Source organism: Colius striatus, chromosome 3 (assembly GCF_028858725.1).
Source record: "Colius striatus isolate bColStr4 chromosome 3, bColStr4.1.hap1, whole genome shotgun sequence".
Taxonomy (NCBI): domain Eukaryota; kingdom Metazoa; phylum Chordata; class Aves; order Coliiformes; family Coliidae; genus Colius; species Colius striatus.
The window spans coordinates 46,122,647-46,148,297 of NC_084761.1; the positions used below are offsets into that span (position 1 = coordinate 46,122,647).

Below are 25,651 nucleotides of genomic sequence, written 5' to 3' on the forward strand. Positions count from 1 at the left end.
CCCTGCTTTTTGCCCACCCCCCTACCCTTCCCTTCCCTGCTGCCCCTGAGATGGTAATGGTGTAAATCTCCAGCACTAGAACTGAGCAGTGCTGGTCTAAGGAAGAGCTTCCCCCTGGCACGTGTCTGCTTCAGTGTAGTGGTTTTGCCTGGGTCAGATTTTTTGGTAGTGGGAAGAGTTAGAGAGGTGGCTTCTTTAAACAAAGATCTGCCAGAAGCTTCCCCTATAGCTGACAGGGCTAATGGTAGTCTGTTCTGAGCTGACCCAGGCCTGGCCACTTAGTGACTGAGGTAATGCCTCTGTGAGTAACGTATTTGAGAAGGAGAAGTTGCTGCGCAGTTGCTAAACTGCAGCAGCAACAGGGAGTGAGAATGAAAACATCTCTGCAGACACCAAGGTCGGTGGAGAAGGAGGGGGAGGAGAGTGCTTAGGCCCTGGGAGACTCCCCTGTGATGTGTGGTGCAGCCCATGGTGAGACAACTGTGCCACTCCAGTCCATGGAGGCTACCAGGAAGCTGAGACCCACTTGCAGCCTCTGGAGGACCCAATGCTGGAGCAGGTGGATGCCTGAAGGAGGTTGTGACTCTGGGATGCCCGCACTGGAGCAAGTTCCTGGCAGGACCTGGGAGCCTGTGGGGAGGGAGGAGCCCACGCCAGAGCAGGTTTGCTGTAAGGACTTGTGATCCTGTGAGGGAGCAGTCACTACCTGAAGGTCTGTGCTCGTGGTGGATGACTCACATTGGGGCAGGGTGTCAGGAGCTGCCCCTGCAGGAGGCCCCATGCCAGAGCAGTTTGTGAGGAGCTGTAGCCCATGGGAAGGACCCACGTTGGAGAAGTTTGTGAGGGACTGTCTCCTGTGGGAGGGACCCCAAACTGTAACTAAGTGTGAGGAGGCCTCCCCATGAGAAGAAGCTGCAGGAAAATCCATTTGTAATGAACTGACTGCAACCCCCATCCCCTGTGCTGCTGGGGGGAAGGAAGGAGAGTCCTGGGAAGAGGGAGGGGTGGGGGGAGATGTTTTAAGATTCAGTTTTATTTCTCATCTCCCTGTTTTTATTGTTCTTTTAATAAATCACAACTTTTCTCCCCAAGTTGAGTCTGTTTTGCCTGTGATGCTAACTGCCGAGTGATCTCTTTGTCCTTAACTCATAAACCGCTCATTGCGTTTCTCTTGCTCTCCTGTCCAGTTTAGGAGGGGGAGTGACAGAATGACTTGGTGGACACTTGGCTAAACCAGCACACTAAGGCTGGGAAAGGAGGGGCCACCACCCCCTCTTTTACCCTCCATGCACCTTCATTATCAGGCAGATGGGGGAAAACAGTGCTGGGAATGAGAATGGGGAATTCTTGGCTCAAAAGCTCAGAGCTTTGAAACTGTCAGTCAACCCTTTTCCCTTTAAATGGAGCTTCCCCTTATACCACCTCTGCCTTGCACAAAGTTATTAACTGAATGGGAGGTGACAGTTTGTTAAAAAAGGACAAAGCTTTAAGGCTACAGCACATGAAGGCAGAAGACCTCTGGTAGTTTTATAATGACTTTTATTCAGAAAAGAGTTTGTATAAAAATATTACTTTTTTTAAATTTTGAAGTTGAAATAAAATGCTATTCCTGTCTCCAAAGCTAGATTTTCTTCCTTCCTCTGCTGTTTTCCCATCTCTCCTTTAGTCTCCTCAGAGTAAAGGCATCTACTGAACCCTGCTATGCTGTGAGTGATGCTAAGCCCTGGGCTGCCCTGTTCCTGCGGCAGGGGAGGTTTGTGTAGTTTCAGCAGACGCTTGACTCTGGTGCCCCCTCTTTCCCCACTCCTCCAGGAGGAGGGAGGTCCAACAGCTGGGTCAGCTGCAGAGCCCTGTTTCCCCCACACAGCCTCTGGGTCCTGGAGCAGCTCTGCCATACATATAGTGGGAAGCAGCAGCCCGTTTGTCCTCATCCCTGTTGGTCTGCAGCCGTGCCACAACGCTGCTGCTGCCCTTGCTGCTGGAGACAAACCTATGGCTGCAGTATGAAGCTGAACCATAGGAAAACATACCTGGCCACAACTAAGTGCTACTCTCCCACCACCTTGGAAAGGGCCTTCAAATAGTCTCTAGGTTATGACACATTGTTCACAAAGATGTAATTTCCTCTGTCATTCATATTTTGGTTTAGGGGCGAAACAGGTAACAGAAAAGAAATATTTAATGTTTCTGGAAAGAACTGGTTTTAAATAACGGGCTCAGGGTCACAGGCTGTGCTGGTAATGGTTAGTTGTGAGGGAGCTTGCAATAAATTACCGAGGGTGCTCTGGCAAACCCAGAGGTTTTAAACAGCGACCACTTCTGGGGTTGGTTGAGGTGTGTCTGGACAGAGTGCGTTAGGGGCACGCTCTGGTTTGCAGGCGCCTCTGCAGCACGAGCCCACGGCTGCCGAGTCCCCACATGTGGGTCTGTCTGCCAGTGCCCTGATCCTGCCAGCCACGCAGACACCCCAGCCGTCCTCTTGGAAGTTGTGCCTTGCTGTGGTGAAAAGGCAGCTCCTGGCACCAGCGTGGAAGGTGCAGCTAGGGATCGAGGGTGGCACTGCGGCGCGCCAACTCCTTCCGGATTTGTGACTAGAACAGAAAGACAACCCATTACTGTTGATCTACATGCTGGGTGATGTGAGAGAGCATGGCCAGCCCTAACACCCCTATTTGCAAGGAAACAATCCCTCCAAGCCTTTACAGTCTTCTCATTGCTTTCAACACACAGAGTCTCTGCTAATGCTCTATACTGTCTACCATCTACACAATGACAACCTTAAAGATGGAACTAACTGTTGTAGGCGCCCGGAAGATCTCAGGCTGTAACGCAAGAGGTGGAGATTACAGAAGAGCAGGCACGGGGTGGAGTGAAAGGAGGTGCTTGTTTGAGCAGATATAAGCACATGGTGCAAGCAATAAGCTGAAATAAAGCAAGCATCATCCATACTGAGTATGCAGCGATCCTGTCCCCTCAGCGGTCGGTGAGCTGAGTGATCTGTGCAGGCAGCCTGGTGATGTTGCCAGTAGCAGCAACAACTAACTTCTTCCCCCTGACCAGCATGCGTGTTAAGGGTGCCTCCCAAAAACACTGGAGCAGGTTTGCAAGCACAGCCATTCTGCAAAACGTACATATCCCATTCTGGTTGGCCTGGAAGCGAGGCCAAGCGCTCCCTTGCCACAGAGGCTGCGAGCTATAGCGTGTGGGTGCTGCAGTAGCAGGCAGCCTGTGGCAGCTGCCCCACGCTGCACATCTGCTCACCAGTTTCCAGCGCAGTATTTTAATCCACTCATCAGCTTCTACTCCGGTTTTCGCGCACAGGTAGTACGTCCTCAGTGGGAACACTAAACTGTAAGTAAACAGTTAAAACTATTTCTTAAATTGCTCCAACAGCCGGTAGTTCCTCCCAAAGCTGCACCCAGCTGGCCTGCACCAACAGCTGTCAGGCAGAGCGGGGCAGGGAGGCTCTGCTGCCCTCCAGTCATCAGGAGGGAGGTTGGTCAAGAACTGTCTACAGTCCTTCACAGCTCGGAGAGATGCTGCCCCAGGCCCATAAGAACTAAAGGACCTACATTTGGGGATAAAAGGGGTTACTGTGTGACCTGTAGCAATGTCTAAACCGGGAACTGGACCATGCCCAGGTTCCTTGGATCTCAGTGATGGTTACACGTGCTTACAGAATTAGGACAAGAAATACCCACTACACGTTGGCTTACACCCTTCCTCCTTGCCACAAAAACAAACTTTTGCCAGCAGTAATTTGGCAAAGCCACACAGGACTGACAGAGTTTGGTTGACTCTGAGTTAGAGGACACGCAGGGTAGCAACTAGCAAGGGTCCCTTCATAAGTACCCCATGGTGACATGTCAGACTTCCTGGGCTCTTTTGACCTTCCCAACAAGGTGGAGAAAATACAGGAACTCACCAGAAACAATTGACTCTTTCCTGGGAATAGTCAAACTGCACAGCTGAGCATTCAGTTAAATCAAGTGCCCGAATCGGTTCTGTGGCCTTGAAAATAAAATGATTTTAAAATGGGAACACATGGAAACAGAAGGTAAGGCTGGCTCGGCTCCTCTGCGGCACGCCTGGGCTGCTGTGGGCACACGCGCTTCTCCCAGGCATAGATACAACACCTCTAACACCATAAACCCAAACTAGCAATTGTAACATCAGCCCTAGCATGACATAAATCGAGCTAAATACAAGAAACCAGGGCAGTCTGTTCAGATCTAGAAAAACAACAGAGAAGAAGTCTACTGCAAGCCAGCGTGAGGTAGCTGCAAGGCTGCTGAGGCTTTGGTTGGTGCATCATACTGTAACTGACACAGCAAATCACTTCCAGCTAAGGCTTACAGTGACAAGCAGCTGTCTCTCAGTTTTATCAGGCCCAGTCAGGGAGAAATGCAGAAGCAAAGCTGAAGTAGCACTTGCAGCAGAAGTAAGGGGAGGGGGGGGGAGGGAAGCTAGGAGTGTGCAGTATCTAAGTTTCTTGGGACAGGCCTATCAAACCTCCTCAGCTGTTCCCATGGTCCTTAATCAAGTGTTTGAAGGTGTCTATTGCTTCCTCACCTTTCCTCACGTTTTCCTCGGGCTAGATGGCTGTTAGCTACACACCACACCAGAAGAAAGCCACTTGTGCTGAGCCTTGCTGAGCTATGCTAGCCAACAACACTCCAGGGCCAGCTGCAAGTTGCTCACCTGTAGGTAATCAGCAACAATGGCAGTGCCAGAAGACACGGGAGCTGCTGCCCGGCAGGAGGCCACATTCCTGACAAAGACACCTCTTCACTTGGCAAGTCACAAATGCTATTCAAACCTTTGAAGTGCTGCCCCTTGAAATGCTATCCTGGAAACTTAATTGAGCTTGGCCTGAACTGGAAGCTGGTGGAAGGCCCTGTAAATATGTAATTGTTTAAAAACGGTAATGTTTAGTGAGAGAGGATAGTTGGGTCTGCTGTTGTGCTAGAATGTGTTACATGTGTGGAAGAGGGCTTGGCAGAGGTCTGGAGGTAAATGGTTTGGCTGTGTTTATGAAGGAACCCAAACTGGAGCTATTGTAAAGGTGGAGAAACTCTAGGGATATTTCTTATTTTCACTCATTTTAAGATAGAAATGGAACAGCAACAGTAAGGACACACAATTTTCCCCAGCTGCAGCAGGTTAATGTATGTCAGAGTGCTGGGACATTTCTTAAGGACTGCTTTGTTGGGTATACTGTGCAACCACTTGAAATCACAGAGTCTTAGGGGTTGGAAGGGACCTCGAAAGATCATCTAGTCCAACTCCCTGGTCTAAAAGGATGAACTGTATACGATGCAACGTATGCAACTAGTATTTGTAGAACTATTTCAGCAGCACTGCTTTCTGTTGTGTGTCAAAGCTACTGATAAGCTGGTACCTTACATCTGCTGAAAACAGCAACCAAAAATGCACTGTAAACAACAACTCTGCCTAGGAGGTAAGACTGACAGAGCACAGTAAACGTTTCCCAGCTGTAAAACTTATTGACTTTCTCTCATGGAAGCCATCATCAAAACTCTTGACTTCATTTGAAAGGTCCAACCCCTCTGACAGTATGGGGAACTGTGACAGGGATGTGAGAAGCCAGGAGAGAGAAATGAGGAGGCAGCAGCTGTCTCGGGAGAGGCTGAAAGATTAGAATTGGTGTTTGCTACTTACTGTCTGATCTTTGAAATACTTAAGTTCATTCCTATGCAGTGTAAACCACCTTGTCTTCCAGTTCTGAAAGATCAAGAAGGGGGGGGTAATTGTCTTGCAAGAGGTTAGTGCAATACTGCTTAGGGAAGAAAAACCTTTAAAGCTTGTTGACTTTCTCCGGTTTACCACAGTGCCTTGCTGCTGCTCAGAACACAAACTGTTCCTCCCTGCTAGGGAATGCAGGTGGAGCTCCTTTAGCTCCCTATTGTCTCTGGCTTCTGTGGGTGATTGCAGAGCTGAAGCAAGGAGTCAGAGTTTTCCTTACCTTGACTATTTTGCCTTGTTTTATCAAATATCCTTCTTTTGTACCAAGCTGTGAAGTAACAAGGAAAAGGATCAGGGTTAGAGACTGCTTCTGTTTCCCACCCACCCCTATATGCCTACATCCATAAGATGGAAGAGCAGCCTGTCCTTGGGGAATACTTTCCTTGACCACCTGCCCCATCCTCACTCCCGTGCTCCCCTCAAGGTTGGACCCACCGTGAGGGACAGTAAACAGGGGCCTGCGCTGGCTCAAAGGCAACCTCCACAGCGTGCCTCCCTGAGCAAGTTCCAGGCCTGTACCTGCTCACCCCAAATGCAGCAAAACAGTTGCAGTTACAGTTTATTTAGTGAAATCAGATGGCTGCCTCTGTGCACCTTGTAACCAGAAACACCTGTTTGGCTGACAGTGGCATTACCCACAGAAATCACTCTCGAAATGCAAGCTGGGTGAAAGCACTGTTTCACTTGGGTGTTCTCTCCTCTCAAAGAGCCACATGCTTGTGAGGAAATAACCAATACATTCAATGGACTCACTGAAAACCTGGAATTTTTAATTGTTTCTCTGCCTCTGGGACCTTATGACTTCTCTGATACTGACACTCTGGACAGGGACCTAGTTGTGAGGCTGCAGCCGTCTGAACACCAAAATGTTGCCGAGTTAACTACCACTTGGTCTTGAAAAAATATTTCCTTTTTATTGGTTGTATGTGGCAGGCAAGTTTTTTTGGAGGTTAAAGTAGAACTCAGCCATGAAGGGCTGCTTGTGAGACACATCAGAAGTGGCTTTTTTATCAACCTCACTGACCTGTATTGATGTAATTCTTCCACTTTAAAAAAAAAAAAAAGTATGTAATTAAACCACTTTCTGTTCTGAGCAATATTGTTCCAGAGAAACCACCTGCCTCAGGTAGATAGGAGTTACCAGGGATTTAAAGTCTCTAATTACTGTGCAAGTGAGTCACAGATGTCTGAGCAGGTGGCCAAAATGGACAGGAAGCTGTTCTCTTTCCTCACACCAGCAAGGGAGCGCTTTTAACGAGACACAGCTATTGACCCTGTGCTTAAAGTTAGGAGGGCTGAAAGGGCCGTGGCTCTTTTGGGTTTAGGTCTATGTCAGAGTACAGCAAGCTGTCTTCCTGCTGTAAGACAAGGTGAGTCTAAAATAATAACATCCAAATGTGAAAACTTAAAAAAAAAAGGAAAAGAAACCCTTCTGAGTAATGTACCTATCAGGATACAGATCCCCTTATTAACTTGGGTTGTATCACACTTCAGTTTGGGGTACCCTTTTCCAAATGTGTCCTTTGCCCATCTTGCACATCTTTGAATATTTTTTCAAAAGGTAGCTTTTTAACTGACTTCAAAGTCAGATGCCCTTTCCTTCCTCCCAGTTAGGAAGGAGGCTGTAGACTACCAACTGGGAAAAATAATTCTAACAAATAAAAATGACTTCAAAAATAATAAGCAGTTTATATGTCAGGACTACTATCTGTTTGCTGTCATCTAATCCTCATAGTCACTGAGAAAAAATATGGTAAACCCTGTAGCTGTTAGCTGGGTTTACTACTTAGTGTATTCTCTCCTCGCCTGTGGAGGAAGAGAAACTTGCCACTTGCACAGGGCCTGATGAGTGTCGCCAGAGAGAAGTGCAAGGTGTTGTGTTTGTTTTGTGTGGGGTGGGGTTTTGTGGGTTTTTAAAATTCTTGTTAATATTACTGCTAGGACAGCACTCCAAAAGGAAGACAACAGGAGAACAAAAGCCTTTCATGTCTTCTCTGCTTGGATGGTTATACCCACCTAGGTCAGCTGCAGACAATGTTTTCTCAGTGACAGCACTGAAAACCTCAGTGGTAACAACTGTAAAAGGCTTTATTTGTCAGGGGACTGTACTTAGCAAGCCTGTGTTTGTTTTGTTTTTGCTGGCAAAGACTTCCTGCATTTACAAGCTCACAAAGGGATGAATTACTGGTGTTACTCCCTAGCTCACCCCAGCAATCATAGTGAACTGGAGCCGGGAGAAACAGCCCTCCCAGCAGAGTCCAGCTCACCGAGGGGGCGTTTGGAACAAGGTCGCTTTCTGTCCTTCCCGTCTGCATCGCCGTGTGAACTCGCACCGACTCGTAGATGGAAGGTTCTTCCACTTCCCGTGGGTAGGGATGCTTCAATACAATTAAGGTTCCTGGAGAGAAAAAGAGCAGGAGCAGGGAATCTGGCGAGACAGAGAATAACTACCAGAAACTAACAGGCAGTAGCTGGCCATTTGAGGAAGGGTTAATACTAGGCATAAGAGTTAATAACGTCCCCAGGATCTCTGCAGCACTTTTTGTAAAGAGCTTTCCATGGGGTCAGGACACCCACACGGGAAAACAATCAGATGCTATACACGACTCTCCTATGCTGACAGAACCAGACAAATATTTCTAACATGCATCACCTGAATAGTTTAGACTTTGTGAAGGGTATTTTCTACAAAATCCACCCGTACAAACTACAGAGGGGCACTTCCTGCTGGCTTCGCTTGCCCAGTCTCCCTTTCTTGGCTCTGTCATGGTGCTCAGGTCCTTAGTACCTTGCCTAAATCCATTCCCTTATCCCTGTAAAGTGGAAGCCAATTTCTTCTTACATCTCTGAAAACAGAGTGAAACCCCTCTTCACTTCTTCTAAGCACTAGTTAACTAAACTTCTGCAATGCACAGTAGATGGTGAAAAATCAAGACAGCAACAAAACAGGACTGCCAGACAACTCTTAAAGGCAGGTGGGTGTTCCCTGTACCGCCTGAACCTTCTTTCCAGCCAAGGAGTAACTAAGTAATACAGAAAAAGCTGAAACACAGACTCCAGAGTTCCAGCTGAAATGCTGGCCTACACTGACTTACCCTCTCACTGCATTCAGGAAAGTGTGACTACAGACATTATCACTGCCTGTTTACACGCAGCTGTGAAAACTGTAAATACCTGGAACCTTTTGAAAACCTTTAAACTTCCTAGTGCTTGCAGGGAATGACTCCACACATTACCTTGCCTCACAGCTCAGGAGGCCAGCTGGACGAGCAGGCAGGACTCTAGGCTAGATAAGAGGCTGCAACAGTCATCCTGGTTTTGCCAGCACACACTGATTGCTGCACAAATCAATCTGTCAGAGCTCTGGATGCACACTTCCTACCAAGTGAGCCCACATCACCATCACCTTTGCCTATTTTACCATAGCTCTTCCCAGCTCATAATTTGCTTACAGCCACGCTTTGTTCTCCCAACAAGGTCATGTTTATTGCGTGTTCTCGAAGAAACCTCCTTAAAACAGCAACTTCTACACCATTCAATCTCATTCTTTAAAATAATGTCTCCATTTGTATTTTATGCTGATGTCAGCTCTTACAAAGAGGAATGATAGAATTGGTAAGAAATTGGACTTGAAACCTAGGAGTGACCAAGTAATTTAAAAGTGAAATAAACTTTAAAGTGTATTTTGTAATAGGAAGGGCTATGAAGCAAAGTGGAAAAAACATATTTGAAGTAACCAACTGAAATCTGTTTCAGGCACAGGGGATGTATGCAAATAGGATATATTCAACTTGCAGTAGGTGAAAAGTCAAAAACGCTTTAATTCTCTCTGGCCTTGCAGAAAAATGCTTCTTTATTTAAAATTAAATTGAGAACAAGCCCAGCACCAGGGTATGGAAATTCTTCGTAAGCCATCATGTAGAATTAAAATACCATCCCATCTGTATACCAATCCCATCTGTATACCACAGATAAAGAACCCTGTTACAGAATTGGGAGGCCTGGCTCAATATTGTATGCAATATTTCTTTTCTAGTGAGGTCTCCATTTTTCTCTCCAAAAAAGATACTTGTTGAAAATCATTTGGTAACTGTACAGAAGAACTAGTAAAAGCTGCACTGTAGCCAGATTCTTGCATGTTTGTATGTAACATCCATTTCTAAGGAAGAATGAAAATTAGTCCCATTTTTTGAAACATTAGCTTTAAGTGACTTTGGCTTTTTTTTTGTCCAGGTAATGACATAATTTTTATATGTTTTCAAAACAATCTAGGTAACAATTGATAAACAAAGCAAAGAGTTAAGAACAGCACCTTGACCTTGTCACTTTGAATCAAAACAAAAATATAGAAATATGACAGTATTCAACCTTGTTACTGAATAGATTCGATTTGCCTGTTCAATAAACTATCTCACAGAACACCATAGCCCAAATTTCCTTTCAGTTATCTACAGTTCAGAAGGAAGCGTACACATTAAACTACAGAAAAATAGATGTGAGCCCATGTGGCAGTTTGGAGTGGCAAATGAAGCTGTAGCAAGACAAGGTCTGGGTTTTACTCTCTCATTCCTGATCATGCAGTGCTTCTACAGAAAATTGTGAGTGTAACAAGGAATAAGAAAAACTTGTCCACCTACTTTCTTCTCATGCCTGAGCTAAAGGTCGCTTGGTGCTTTTCACTGAAAGAAAGCGTGGACTAAGAAATCAGACTGTTGCTGGCCCTTCTGCCAACCTGCTGTGTGACCTGGTGTTGGTTACTCTGCCACGCTGACACCTGGCTTAGAGCGGGCTCTGAGGAGCCTCTATCCCTTTTTGGCGTAAATCGGTTACCATCCAGATGACCTGGGACACTTGTACCCCAAGGATCGTGGCCCGAGTACTAATGGTAAGCTAAGGTGGAAGGCTCCTTGATGTGATGTTCAAATGGCTCTCCTTATTCTGTGGCACATCCCACTTAAAAGTTTTCCCAGAGCCAGCAGAATCTGATTAGGGAGCTTTAAGGTGACAAGTGAGCCCATCATTCGACAGTGTTGATCCTGCACACAGCGATCACATATCACCAATGCCTTCATTACTAACGTCTGTAACATAAGCAGTGGGGGCATGAGAAAACACAAGTTTTAAATGTGTTGTGGTTTAACCCCAGACAGCAACTAAGGACCACGTGGCCACTTGCTCGCTCCTCCCCAGCCCCAGTCAGAGGGGGAGGACAACTGAAAACATGTAAAACTTGTGGGCTGAGATAAGAACAGCTTAGTAACTGAAAATTAAAACAAACAAAGAGTAGTGAAAAAAAGATGATAACAAGAGAATGAAATAAAACCCAAGACAGACAAGTGATGCACACTGCAACTGCTCACCTGCTGCTGACCAGTTCCCAGCAGTTATCGCTGAGCAGCGATCCACCCCTACCTGCCAGTTTCCCCCAGTTTATATACTGAGCATAACATTCTAAGGTATGGAACGGCCTTTTGGCTAGTTTGGTTCAGCTGTGCTGGCCGTGCTTCCTCCCAGAAAGAAGCTGGGACCTCCTTGCTGGCAGAGCATGGGAAACTGAAAAATCTTTCACTTAGGATAAGCACTGCTTAGCAACACCTAAACTATCAGTGTGTTATCAACATTATTCTCACACTAAATCCGAAACAGCACTGCAGCAGCTACTAGGAAGACAGTTAAGCCTATCCCAGCTGAAAACAGGACAGTGTGTCACCTGAAACCTCTACAGCATTAGGCCTTCGGGTGAATGACTGACTTCCCAGGAAAGATAGCTTAGTGGCATAAAAGATCCATGTAGGAACTCTGTGCTTGAACCACTCCTAAATAACAATTTTTAAAGAATGCTTTCAGAGACACAAATGCCACACTGAGTGCATTACTGCATTCTTCTGGGGGCAAAAGTATTTGCACAGCAATCCTTGAATTTAATGCTTGAGTTAAGGGCACTGGTGCATATTTAGTGTGCCACATATTACGGTTACTGCACGTGCCACCTAACTGATTCTTGCATATATAATTAGCACTACTCTGAGTTATCTGCATACACTTTCTACAAAGGATACTGAAGCTTTGGGCACTAACTTGTACTGACACATGTTCGACTCTTACATTTGAAGCTAAATATAAAAGTGGCATTATCTTGACACTATGCATCTGTTTCTCCAGGGACTCTGTTCTCCTGGTTCTCAACTCACTTGTGCGAATCAAGTCTAATCTTTTGTCTCTGAATTCAGGCAACCTCTTGGCTGCTAAAGAAGCCTGTGCTTCTCTCTTTTTCTTGCAAACAAGACAAGTCACTGTGATGGCAGCTGGCACCAGCAGGCTGACCCACTGTAGACCAAAAGGGAGAGGTGGTACAGGGCACGGTCCCTACACTGAAGAGGAACATACCACTGTCAACTTCTTCCTTGGATGAAGAATAGTGGAGCTAAACAACTTCAAGTTCCTTTTCTGTTTACTCTTACCGGGGAATTTCAACTCCATAGACAAACATTTGTTTCCTCGTTAAACACTCTGCTTTGGTTTTGTCCTTTCCGAGAAGGTTCTACTCCTCTCAGTACAATGCGTGTTTTTAAATGCCTCCTTCTCTAAGCAAACAAAAGAAACTTGTGTCCCTGGTTAGCAAAAACCCCAGTCAGCTTACATGTAGTTGTCTTCAGAATTCTTCAAAGCATTTTTGCAGAGGAACATCTTAGACACCTGAGGTTAATCCATACTTGAATTTCTGAAGAAGAACACTTCTAACCCTCGATCTGTCTGATAACGGAAGCTCCTTTTGTTTAGACCTGCGTGAAGCATGACTACAAACGCGCTCACACAAACATAGGGCTCTCCTTACCTGTTTCACTTCCAATCAGAGGCTGATTTGCAAAATGCATGACTAATTCCTTCAAGCTAGAAAATTCATTAAATCCAAATTTGAATGAAGTTCCTGTATGTTCAACATGGAAGTGTTTCACAGAATCTTTTCCCCTAAAATAAGAACGGAAAATTTGTCAAGGCATAAATGCCAAAGCCATTTGGCAGTACAACCCTTACACAGCAGCTTCCACTACAGGAAACCTGTCCCGGATTAGAGGCTGCCAATTGGTGTCCCAGCATCAGGTGTCCCAGATGCTACTGCCAATACTATCCCTCACTGATACCCAACACATCCGAGGCTCAGATTCATCACAAAAAATCTAATTGCCACTTTGCAGAAATGATGAAATCCTAGAAAGGGCAAGTGAGCTAAATTAACTCTTGCAGCAATCATGACTCACGAATGAAGCTTCCAGCCTCCTGTTTAAGCAGGATGGTACTCCTTCACTTACCAGGCATTACACTCAATGGTGTACCTATACTACTGAGTATATGTCTTACTTTTCAGCTGACATCTCAATCTGATTGATTAAAAAAGTCTTTCGCTTCTCTTTCAAAAATAGGCCTCCTTTTTGCACCCAAGCAGAGACTTAAGAACCTAGTTTTAGATACCTAAGGCTTTAGACATTTTCTGCTCTGTACTGAGGCAAATGCTTCCCCTCTGGTGAGCACTGTCGAAGGTGAACCAGGGGTCCTTTGACAGGGAAGTCAAAGCTGACAAAAGCTGACGGTATTTAGAGAAGTGTGCAAGGCTTTACTTCCTGGATGGGCAATTATTTTGACTTCAGAAGACAGTGAAACACTTATTGCAAAGTATCTCTCCCGTGAAATAGCTACTTCTGTTAATAATACCAGCACCCAAACAGTCTGGGAAAAACTTTGTCTCAGGAAAAATGGATGTAGCAAATATACTGAAAACCTCGTGAAGAAAGGGACTTACAGCACTTTTTCCATTGTTTATTGCCACTTCCACAGGCTGTCATTTCAAAAAGGTATTTAAACAAGTATTTACCCTTGAACAGTACTTGCGAACAGTACTTGTAGAACATGCCTCAACTGACCTCCTGCACGTTTTACACTACAGTCAGCCCAGATACAACGTGGGCAGGCAAAGGAAACAGCTGCCATCCCTCCACTGCAGTGATAGCGTTTTCATCTTTTATTTCACAAGAAATGCAATGTTGCAATGACAGCAACTTCTACTCTGTTCCCTAGTTCCCTTTTGAAGCTGGCTAATTTAGACGGGGCAGGTGATTTCAGGCAATATATGATCTCTTAACAGCTGTCAATAAAATCCTCAAGGGATGTCTAAGCAGTTTCGTTTTAAAACAAACTATAATAATGACTGAAGCTCCTTTTGAGGCAGAAGGTAAAAGCTGTAGAAGACATTTTAGGAGAGAAAGAAAACATCATCTAGAATTGGTAAAGCTATCCTTTCTACAAAAAGGTATCAAAACAAAACTGAATTACTTATTCTAAAATTAAATTTTAATAGCAGGCAAAAAATGGAAAGGAAAACTAAAAAAGTAGAAAATTATTAAAACGTTTTATAATCAAATTGAGTACTTCAAGGGAGCTGTACCACCAGAAAAACAGTATAAAAGTACAAAACATCCAAGTTGAGACTGGGATGTTTAGTTCATGTGATAATACACGAAAATGCATGGAGAGCTGAACTAGAGATTGTAATTGGCCCAAAGTAGATCTTTCTTGATCTTCTAAGCACAGAATTTGTTAAAGCAGCATTTTTTTTTTCATTAACTTACACTTTAGCTTTTGTTTCCTATTGAAAGAACAAATATTTAAATTTTGGTTTGTTTCAGTAAGAAGTTTCCTGAGTGTCCTTTAAAACTAGATGAGCTCTATTTTTTTTTAAAGTGTCTTTAGTACATTACTTCAAATAATGCTTAGTTACACTTTTAAGGAAAAAAAAAATATAGAATCATAGAATGGTAAAGGGCTGGAAGGGACCCTCAGAGATCATCTAGTCCAAACCCCCTGCTAAACACAGGTCCACCTAGATCAGGTCACACAGGAACGCATCCAGGCAGGACACCAAGACAATGCAAGACAAGACCAGCAACACAATGATTTTGTTTAAAATGACCTTTTTTTTTTTTTTTAAGGAAAGCTTTTACTTATAAGTGCTCCTATCCTTTTTCCCATGGCTTGCACTCAGTTCAGTCATTGCTACTCTGAATACTCATTTTGTAACATCGCTTTCATATTGTCAGGTAGTCCCAAGCTCCTTGTATAAGTGGCTGTCCATAGTGGTAATAGTTTCAGCAGTGTATGTATCAGCACACTCCCTCCTGGGTCTTCTGTCAGAGATGAGTGAAGCGATTCATATTTGCCTTTGGCACCTCTAGAGAGCAGGGTCTGTGCAAACTTCACTTTCCACAGTTTCCGAGCCACTATGCTTCCAAACTGTAATAGCTCCTGATACCGAATCCACAGAAAATCACAATTTCAAGGGCATAAGCTCTGTTCCTGTCTATTAGGGTTGTGAATAACTAGCATCATTATACTGATCAAAGTGACTGTAGCTTAAAAAGCTACTGTGATTCAGCTGAGCTGTGGTCATTGATTGTTCTGGTCATTGATTGTTCAGAGGTTCAGTTTGAGCCTGAAAGCACTGTAGCTTAAAATTTTACTGTGCAGGCTTAATATATCATACAGTTGCTAAAGGCTAAGACTGTACTTACAGTTGGTTATCTTCCCTCAGCTGACACACAAGGACTACCTTGTGTGTCTAATGCTGATGTCCTTCTTTCATGTTGCCTCTCTAAAATAGTGTCTTCTGTCTTTGGGAGATTTGCTTAAAGTGATTCAGCAATGAAGCATCCTGTGCTTTGCATTTGGCGGTGTGCTGAACTGGTGTAAATTGCTGTAATTCACTTCAAGAGCCTGATGTCTGTCACTCACAGCATATTGTTCCTATCAGTCACACTCTATTGGCCAAGACTGAGCCTCAGCCCAGAACCAAGGACTAAAACCATCTAGTCAACCACCAGATTGTCCCTCCCTCAGAGGTGACGGTTCCTACACAGTGACCCAGAAACAGGTGAAGTCAGCACCTATTAACAGTAAGATTAATTCATAGTTTGGAAAAAGGAGGGTGACTTTTAAATCCAATCCAATTTTTTTTATTCTACCAATGTCATTCAGCAGGATTACATGACTAGGAATATATATTATATTAATATATTTAAATACAATATATATAACACAATACAATATCTATAATAGAATATATTAAAATAGTTAGAGCCCTAATTAAAAAGCTGTCGGTCATCTCAATGCATGAGACATGCAAGCAAAGCGAGGAGTAAGTGAAGATTTTAAAACTGCTCTTCATGCAGCATTAGATAAAATCACTTTTGTCTATACTCTACCTTACAGAGAGGGAGTACAAATCTTCCCTTTCATTGCTCTTCCGCAAGAGATAGCTTCCATCCTGCCCATTGGAAAGCAGCAGCGCTTCTGCTGCATGTCGAGTAAGATTGTCGTGATACCACCTGGGAAGACACAAGGAAGTTGCTCAGCTCTTCATCAACAGCTTCTGCTGCCTCATAGAGATGAGTTAAAGCTGCTACAATTCTCAGTTACCGTCCTTCTCACAGACACATACAGGTTACACAGAACTGTGCCCCTTTCACAGCTTCCTTTTGACATACTCAGAAAACCATTCATCTTTTGTTAACTACAAAGTTGTGGACAAACAGAAGCCTGCAAATTCTACCTGCATAAGCAGCAAATTACAGAATCACAGAATGGCAGGTGTTGGAAAGGATCTCTAGAGATCATTGAGTCCAACTGCCCTGCAAAAGCAGGTTCACCTAGATTAGATCACACAGGAATGCATCTAGGTCAGTTTTGAAAACCTCCAGAGAAGGAGACTCCACACTCTCCCTGGACAGCCTGTGCAGGGCTCCCTCACCCTCACGGGAAAGAAGCTTTTCCTCATGTTCAAGAGAAATTTCCTGCTTTCCAGCTTGTGCTCATCCTGTCACTAGGCACTACAGAGAAAAGACTCTCCCCATCCTGTACAGGACGCCTGGCCTGTGGGCATTCATAACTGTTAATGAGGCCCTCACTCAGTGTCCTTCAGGCTAAATAGCCCCAGCTCCCACAGCCTTTCCTCATCAGAGAGATGCTCCAATCCCCTGATCATCTTTGTAGCCCTTTGCTGGACACTCTCCAGAAGTTCTGTTGAACTGGGGAGCCCAGAACTGGACACAGGACTCCAGATGAGGCCTTACTAGGGCAGAGTAGAGGGGGAGCAGAACCTCCCTTGACCTGCTGGCCACACTCTTCTTGATGCACCCCAGGATGCCACTGGCCTTCTTGGCTACCAGGGTACAATACCCAGATCTGTGCTGATAAAGTGAAACAATTTTGGTGGGTGTGCAGGATCCTCTGTCTATTTTCAGAATCTGTACTTCCCGACACATCTACACACTTTGGTACACTTCCTCTTTTGGGGCAAACAGACAACACATAAAACTCCTCCCAGACTCTGAATTCCCACAGCTTGGTTCATCTGCACTGCTAAGTTCTGCAATTAACCACATTAGCCTAAGCTTAAACTTTTGATTTGAAGCATAAGCTTTTTGGAAGAAGGAAGAGAGGAAGGTACCAAATTAACCGACAAAATTTGAAGTGAAAATTTATGAAATCTTGTCATTGCCCCTACTTGGTCACAGGTGGTCTGAGCAATGCAGGAAAACATCTGAAAGCCTCCTTCATTTAACTTAAGTTAAAACTAATGTAATTATTTTTTTATATGAAAAATTCCAAACAGAATCCACTGAAAAAAATCCTGCAAAGAAAATAATTAAATGTTTACAGTTTCATTTCCATCCAGAATGATTCATAACAGGAACACCCGATTTCTTTCAGTAGAAAAAGATCTCACTAGAAATGATCCTGAGATTGAACACAGAAAGGAGACAGAGCTATGAAAGGCCAGAGTGCCAATCCTGTAAGAAATACTCTGTGTAGATATTAACAATACTTACAGACACAACCCAGAACCTCTGGAATGGGAGGAGACGCGGATACTGTACCCAGGGCACAGTTCTGCAGGGAGCAAGCCTCTCCCCTTGTCTGTGTGCAGGTGGTCTCAAGTTTCCTTACCATGCCTTTCAACTGTTTGTGCCTGTAGTACTGGGGCCAAGGTTTATTACTGTTCCAGTCAGAGAAATACAGTTTGACTGAAAGCAGAAGTGTACTCACAACACTTCCTGGCATTTGTTGCATGGCAGTCTTCAAACTGAAATGAGGCCTAATTGTAGATTCCTTTGCTGTTCATCGCAAGTTGCTGCTAAACTTGGCATCTCACACAAAGTTTTAACTCACAATTTAGATGGCTGCCTATCTGAAAGGCCAGCTGGCTGACAAATTGCTTTACATGAGACTCCAGACTGTTAACCCTGTAGAAGCACAAGATCCGTGTGAAACTCAATACAGGCAGGGTATTCCTGCTGTGGCTCTAGAACGTGCTCCAGAGACCATCTACACGAGAGAATAAAATAATGAATATCTAAAGATCAGAGTGTCATCCTCTGAAACACCTGTTAGCCAAAATCTGCTCTGGGATTAACTGCCCAAGAAAGTAACTTTCAAAGGTCAGATCTGTCCTGGCCAGACCTACGGCTGAGAAGACAACACTGTGTTTTGGGTGGAATTTCAGAACGCTATTTTTCTCACTCCTGTGGCAAAAGAAACACACATCAAGAAAATCTGTAAGGGGTCCTTTTCATAAAGGAGGCACATTCAGTTTGTGGTTGCTCACTAGTGTGCTGTTACCTGCTTTCCAAAATGCTTTTTGCTAAGATTTTAAACCAGAAGTCACTTAAAATTTAACAACCAAAAGCCAACAATGACAACTCACTTCACTGGGAAAATAAAACGTCATTTAAAAATACTAAATCTTTGCTGACAAAGTTGCACCACTCTTCTTGCCTAAATATGCTGTCTCAGACAAAGATCACTCATATTACTGGATTCCTCTTGCTCGGCTTCAAAAGTAGGAGCAGGTGAGAGCCAATACTAAAGATCTTGGTGCTAAAGTCACTGTGTTCTACATAGGAGTGCTTTTTTTTCTCTCGTCCTGATTGTTACAAGTGATTCAATCAGCAACAACTACCAGGTTACCTGGATATTCCACCATGAAAAGTGTCCCTCAAAACACAATTTTCTACCAGGTAAAATTTTAAAATGCTGTGGAAAACAGCATTTGCACACAGACCGCCGGGAAGGTAAACAATTACACACCTTTGCACATAGGCTGCTCTCCCAATCAAGCCTGTCTGATGACACAAATACAAGTAAGCAGGACTAAAAAGAAACCCAAAGATCCCTGTGGTTAGGCACTACCAGATGCACTCCAGTTCAATTTACATTATTTGTCAGAGGGGAAATACTTCAATTTCTCTTATCTGGGAAAAACATCTTCTAGGCAGTTCTCTGAAATTTGCAGGTAAATCAAGGTAGGAGACACAGCTCATGCAGCAAGGCACTGTCAAGGGCCTTTAGCTTCAGTTTTATTTGTCTTCTGAGTGGCAGGGGGAAACTGTTGATAGAAAATACAATACTACATCTACCTTCTTGCTTTCTTAAAATGAGAAATTAAGGAAACCAAAAGGCTTCACAAACACCCATCTGTTTGAAGACTCTAGCTGAACTGTCTTAACTTTCATTTTGAACCACTGTACATATGTTGTGTATTGAGCTGTTACTAGTTTGGACTTTCTGTTTTGGAAGGTCCTTCCAAAAGTTGTCTTGATTTGACCTAACTTACGGAGTCTTGCACTCGCTACTAAAAAACCCATCTGGAAATATTGCCCTGTACTTTGACACCTGTCAGACTGAAAATCAGTGTAGTATAGAAATTTCCTGGCATTCCTGATTTGGATTTCTCTGAAGAAACACAAGAAGAAAGACAGAGCAAAGTCCTTCCCTGCTTCAGAGCCACTTCTGCTGGGTAAGCATGTTTGTGCTGTCAGTGCACGTTGCTGAAGGACATGCTATGCTTTCTGCTCTTTGGAGTGGAAGAGTCTGCTGGGCTCATGAATGCACCTCTTGAGATGGGTACACAGTCCGAATGAGTTTACCTTTATTCCTCTTTGGAAAATAAAGCACTTTCAGTAATCAGCCTACTCTTTAGATCAGATTGCATAGGTGACAGCGTAAGAAGGGCTTTACTGATATTGCTATTAAGAGGAGGAGAAGGAAGGAATGAGATACAAGGTGCCCCAGAGAAACAAAACTCACCAGAGCATATAGCCTTGCCTCGTGGCATAAGCTGGTGACCGCCACAGGACAAGTCAAGTCTACACTGGCCAGCTGTACCACTGCAGCTGTGCTAACCCGAACAGGACACACTTGTGCTAAAACCCCTTCCTCCAGTAAGATCTCTGTGCGGTTTGCACAGTGACTAGACTTCCCTACACAGTGCTGATGATCAGGAACACATTACAGAAATGTGCAGGTTGGGCAACTCCCTCTTCAGGTAAGAACATCATCCTCAAAATGTTAATTTCTTCTTTTCTTTCATGATACAAGATAGTTCAAAGGAAAATCACAGAATCTCAAGGGCTGGAAGGAACCTCAAAAAATCATCTAGTCCAATCCTCCTGCATGGAGCACGGCTACTTACAGTAGATCACACAGGAACTCATCCAGGTGAATTCTGAATGTCCCCACAGAAGGAGACTCTACAACCCATCTGGGCAGCCTGTTCCAGTGCTCCATCACCCCCACAGTGAAGAAATTCTTCCTTGTATTTCTTTGGAACATCTTGTACCTAAGGGCTATCTGATCTACAGGGGATGTAGAAACAAAAACATTAATGAAACTTCATTTCTACATCCCCTGTAGATCAGACAGCCCTTCGGTATGGCATCTGTCATTTCTGATAATGCTGTGACAAAGAAACCACAGGGATATTTTACAAAACATTTCTGTCTCTGTAAAAAGGAGCTAGTGAATAAATCTGCAGCTGGCTTCAGGTGGTTTAACAATACCAGAATACACAAGGAGTACACTCATCCAGGGTTAACCCAAGGATGAATATTGAGTGACTTGGATAATTTTCTTCTCAGCCATTTCTAATGTGCAAACTGAGTATCATCCAGTAGAAGCACTTGTTTTACTTCCCCTAAAACTGAAAGACAGCTAGTGGCAGAAGAGAGCACAGCTAGAAGCTTTGACTGCCATTGGGTTTTAGTGTCTGGAGTGATAACTCTGAGGTACATCCAGATATCAGATAAATGCAGTAGGCAGAGGTCAGGCTTATTTTCTGTGTCCTTATCAGATGATGTTCTCTGTTATAGCCTGGATAGAACTGTGTGCACATTTGGCTTGCTTTTGAAAAGGCAATTCAAAGTTACTGCTCTGAAGCAGGAAGATTCTCAGTCTCTTCCCAGAAGCTCCCTCCCCTACCACAGAAGGTGCAATTACTGCTTGTACTTCTCCATGAGTGCCCATCCCTGTGGAAAGCACCTCAGCTGTCTGAGCTGCGGGAGCCCAGCAGAAGCACAGCAAAGCTAATTCACCTCTCATCCAACTCTGAAAGGGAACAGAGATCCACACGAGGAAGAGATGGACCAGCTCTCAATAAAACTTCATTATTCAGAGCAGGGTTTTTTTGTGGTGGTAGATATTGACAGGTTTTTCACCTCTTTTCATATTACAAAAAGATCTTCTATCACAATAAGTTGAATTATCTTATACTTTGAAACTATACACTAGCCTCAAAGATGCATTCTTGTAGTACACTGTAGTGCTTGATGGAATGAGTGAGAAAGCACTGACTTACCGCCTTGGGCTACACACAATGCACTTCACATGTCTGTGCTCCAAAAATGACTCTAGAAAACAGCCTCACTAGTTCTCTGTTCTCTGCATGCTGGATTTCAGATCAGACCTGCCAAGTTTGGGGGTTGTGTAACTTTTTTTTAACTTTAATTTTTTTTCCTAATATCAAACAGAAATATTACCTATCAGCTGAAAGTTGAAAAGGGCCCTCTATACCTCACATTAGTAAAAGTGAAGTTTTTGGTGATGTTTTTAATGGCACACAAGTTGATAGAGCTCTAGCAACAAAAGGGTGAGAATGCCAACATAGAAATTGCAGGTGGCATGCAACCAAAATCAGTTTTCATCAGACATCGTTTCAGTGTGTCACACTGAAGCACTTAATCACACACTCGTGTAAAGTACTTTGCTGGCACTCAAGGCTACCATTTTACGGGAAAAATAATTTAGAAATAGAAATATGAGGAAGTAACATCAGTTATCCAGCCTTAAAGTTCATGTATTCTAACTGTAGGCTTTCACTTGTTCAGCTTCTGCTTTTCGCTTCCATTTTCTCGCCCTCTTCTCTCAACTGCCTTCATTCTGATTTACACCTATTTCTTTTACCTGCATTCTAGCTGTTGTAATTTTGCCCTTGCTTATATCAGCAATATAGATGATGGAAAAAAATTCCTATGACCATTTGCCCTATCCCTGTCATACGAGTCCTCAAGGCTCCAGTTTTATTATCTGATCTAGGCTTGTGGTCTATTTTCTCTTCTCGTATTGAAACTAAGCATTAAGTATTTCACTCAGTCTTACTAAACACCATCTGCCACGGTATTGTCAAACCTGGAGCTGGAGTAACAAAAAATCTGCTGCAAGAGATGACAAAGAACGCTCAGACTGCAAAAGGAAAAAGGTTACAAAAACCTTCCTCTTGCCCCATTCTTTTCACCTCCAAAAGACAGTGTTGTCAAAGCTAAGCTATGCTGGGACAGAAGCTGCGTTACCAGACCAGCCTGTAACTACTTGGGTGACAAGATATTCCACATTCTCATCTCTTGCGAACTGCAGTGTGGAAATCCCCAGACTCACGTTATACGTGACCAGCTACAGCAGCTTCCCACTGCAGCATGCAACCTGTCCTCCCAGCAGTCACAGCAGTCAGTACAACTGGAAAAGGAGATGACTCTAGAAAGGGACAGAGATCTTCAAGGAATGACAATGGCAGTTTTCCTTTAAGCCAAGGTGCTTATGTCTCTTTTGAGAAACTTGAGTGCTCCCTTTTAAAGCATTTCGGTACATTTAGGGAAGTTAATGAATGCAGTAACACTTTTTAAAAATATTCTGGTTTTTATCTACCTTTTTATTCTGCATTAATTCCAGCTAGAAACATATTGACAGAGCAGGCTGATGGTAATTTGAATTTCCACTTTGAACTCTTGATTGTTTGACCATTCAAACTCTTCCATCTCAGACTGAATGGAATAGTTTAAATAAATAATAACAAATAAAAGTGGCCAAACCCATCACCCTTGCTTTCTTTTGTCATGATGTCAAAGGTCAAAAAGCTCATTTTTACAAATACCGAGACTGTGGATAAAAACAATCCAATCTGATAAGCAACTGTAAATATGTCTAAATTTTCAGTGCCTCAGATTGTCCCTGATAACTAGGATTCTTAAATCTTAGTTCTTTATTCTTTGATATATGGGAAACCTCTAGAGCAGGAGTAAAATAAAGGTAGAGTTTGTATGGATTGATAAGTTTTTTCCCCTCTTCTCCCTCATTTCTGCTTTGCTTTCACATGTTCTGATATGCTCAGTGCAATTACAGGAGCATTAACCTGGGACAGCCCAGCAAATACCAGGTCATCAAAACCCAGCAGAGAGATAGGCAGGTCTTCCTTTCCATTTTGATGACCAGTTGACCTGGTAAACTATGAGGATATCCTGGTACCCAATCTCCTTTCCGTTAGAAGAAAAAGTGCCTCCCTTTTCATACTTCTTCAAACCTTTACATTCTTTGATTTTTGCACAGTAAAGCAGAAGCTCTAAAATAACCTGCTTCAAATGCACCCTCTCAAAGGTACGTGAATGAGAGAGTTGCTTCTCATTTGAATGACTCTTATCTCTGTTGGCCTTTACCATGGCAATGCCATACATTCCTCACCAGAATCACACCCCAGTTCTGCTAGATAGACACTATGTCAGGTGCAAGGGGAACTCAGCATTTCGGTAGCACCAGGGACCATGTTTAGGGTAAAAAAACATTGTGGTGGCTGAGAATTTATATGGTGTGTAGAGTGACTCACCTACTTCTCACAGTTGAAAAAGTATTTACATTAAGATATCTTTTACACTATGCTACCAGAATGGGGGGGGGGGGGAGGCTTTGTCATTACTTGAAGTGAATCTTTGTTTAGCATTGCTTATTTACCTTTAGTGCTTTTAACTCAACACACTGCCCTGAAGGAGATGCTTTAGTATTTTGTGGCAAGGTGAAATTTTTTTCCATTGAAATGGAAAGAAAACAAAGAAACTGCAGCTATAAAAGTGCCTATTTGTAGTCTTCTCATTTGTCTTCTTCTCACTGGTACCACATCAAACTGTAGTCCTACAAGATCACCTATGAGGATGAATACCTTGACAACCAGCGATGCTGCTTACAAGCACAAGTTACTGGCATAAGTCAATTCAGATTAAATGAACAGTCTGGTAAATGGGACTCATGCTTCCCACAGCAGCTGTAATTCTTTTTTTTCTCTCCTTGTAGATACTTTTTTAGGATGAGCATAGTTTTACAGATGTACGGGAAAAGTATACAATGGACACTGAGTACCACTGCAAAGTGACTTAATTTCGTATTTGTTAAACCTTTGGTAACAGTCACTTAATTAATATGTTCTCCTAATATGGGAAAATAGCACCAGCGTGCAGATACTAATTCCAAGTCTCTTTGTTACACTCTGATTTCTTCACTAAGTGAATTAACCGTAAGAAAACCCTATGATTTGGTCTTTACTCATAAGTACCCAGGAAGCAAAAACCCTTTCTTTTTTTTTTCATCTGTTCTTTTTGAATGCAGGAGTGACATCAGAGTCTTTTTGCTTTTTCAGTATCTTCACTGGCTTTTCTTCCGCTTTGTCCCCATCACTTTGCTATCGCTGACCCTTTCCACCCTGGCCTTCCTGTGCTGCTCCTCCAGCTCATGCTGCTTCTTCCCCACAGCAATGCTGCCTGTGAAAAAGGGGCTTCTGTGAAATGCAAAACTAACTGGCAGGCAAAACAGATGCATCACATCAGACAGGGAGCAAGGTCTTTTGCAACCTTCAGCCTTCCTTTTGTCTCTTCAGGGTTTGCTTTTTTGGGAGCTCTGGCTCCCAAAGCCCAAGGCACACTGGGGAAGCCCGCTGCCTGCCTCCCAGGGCCCAACAGGGAGAGGACAGCAGGGCAACCGGCATGGCAGATTTTTGGGCCAGCACCTAGGCCAAGCTACAGGGAGATGGCTGATGGGATGGTGCAGCTCTAAAGCCAAGGAGGACAAGCAGCTATGAGGACAAGCTCTGATTTTAGTGCTTCCTTGAGATGCAGGTGTTCACCAGCAGAGGAGAGCTCCAAGTGAAGCTGTAGCACCCCATCTCTACCTCTCTACTATATTCGAAATACCTGACTGTGCCCTAGTTTTTCTAGCTACTACTTATTTCTCTCACTCACTTGTGGTGTGCCAGCACCCTCTGTATAGGAGAGCCTGACAGCCTCTGAAACGTGCCACAGGGATGCAGCGCTGGGCTTCTCTGCGGGGCTGTCCACCATGCACAGAGTCCTTCGATGGGCTCGTTAAAACAAACCCCAGTTCCTCTTATTCCTCACTTTCTCACTAATTTCAGCAGCAAGTACCGGCAAATCCCAAACCGTCAGCCCCCGCCGCGGGGGACGGGGGTGACCCGCAACCGCCTGAGGACCGCCGTTTGGCGGGGGCACCGCCGCGCCCCTCAGCTCCCCCGGCACTGGGCGCGCAGCGCCATTTCGCGCGGGGACCGCCGCTTACCCGAGCGCCTCCAGCTCCTCATCCAGCGACGTGGTGGGACGCGCCTCCCGGCGCTGGGTCATCGCCCGGCCGCCGCTCTTCGCCTTCGTGCCGCCGAGGGACGACGGCTGCCCACGGCCGCCTCCACGGCCGCCTGAGGAAGTGTACGGACGGGGCGGCACCTCCCCGGGTG

General features: G+C 44.2%; 1 protein-coding gene across 2 annotated transcripts; it reads right to left on the minus strand.

Moving 5' to 3' along the window:
* Positions 1 to 1,522: 1,522 nt before the first annotated feature.
* DAPP1 (dual adaptor of phosphotyrosine and 3-phosphoinositides 1) lies at positions 1,523 to 25,609 on the minus strand. 2 transcript variants are annotated; one of them, XM_061993578.1, is made up of 9 exons: positions 25,480 to 25,609; positions 16,020 to 16,142; positions 12,602 to 12,735; positions 8,034 to 8,164; positions 5,987 to 6,034; positions 5,683 to 5,745; positions 3,926 to 4,011; positions 3,262 to 3,349; positions 1,523 to 2,591 (listed from the first exon to the last, which is right to left on the minus strand). In XM_061993578.1, the coding sequence occupies exons 1-9, from the start codon at positions 25,539 to 25,541 to the stop codon at positions 2,541 to 2,543; spliced, it is 786 nt and encodes a 261-aa protein (XP_061849562.1). In that variant the 5' UTR covers positions 25,542 to 25,609; the 3' UTR covers positions 1,523 to 2,540. The 2 variants fall into 2 exon arrangements, with proteins under 2 accessions (XP_061849562.1, XP_061849560.1); XM_061993576.1 differs by having other exon boundaries at positions 8,034 to 8,194.
* Between the last annotated feature and the right edge of the window lie 42 nt (positions 25,610 to 25,651).

Excerpts from the sequence above, each read along its gene's own strand:
- DAPP1 (XM_061993576.1), bottom strand. The coding sequence starts at position 25,541 with ATGACCCAGCGCCGGGAGGCGCGTCCCACCACGTCGCTGGATGAGGAG. Across the intron at positions 12,736-16,019 it reads TTGTACTCCCTCTCTGTAAG|GGGAAAAGATTCTGTGAAAC; the intron begins GTAGAGTATAGA and ends TTCTTATTTTAG. Across the intron at positions 3,350-3,925 it reads GAAAGAGTCAATTGTTTCTG|TTTAGTGTTCCCACTGAGGA; the intron begins GTGAGTTCCTGT and ends GTTTACTTACAG.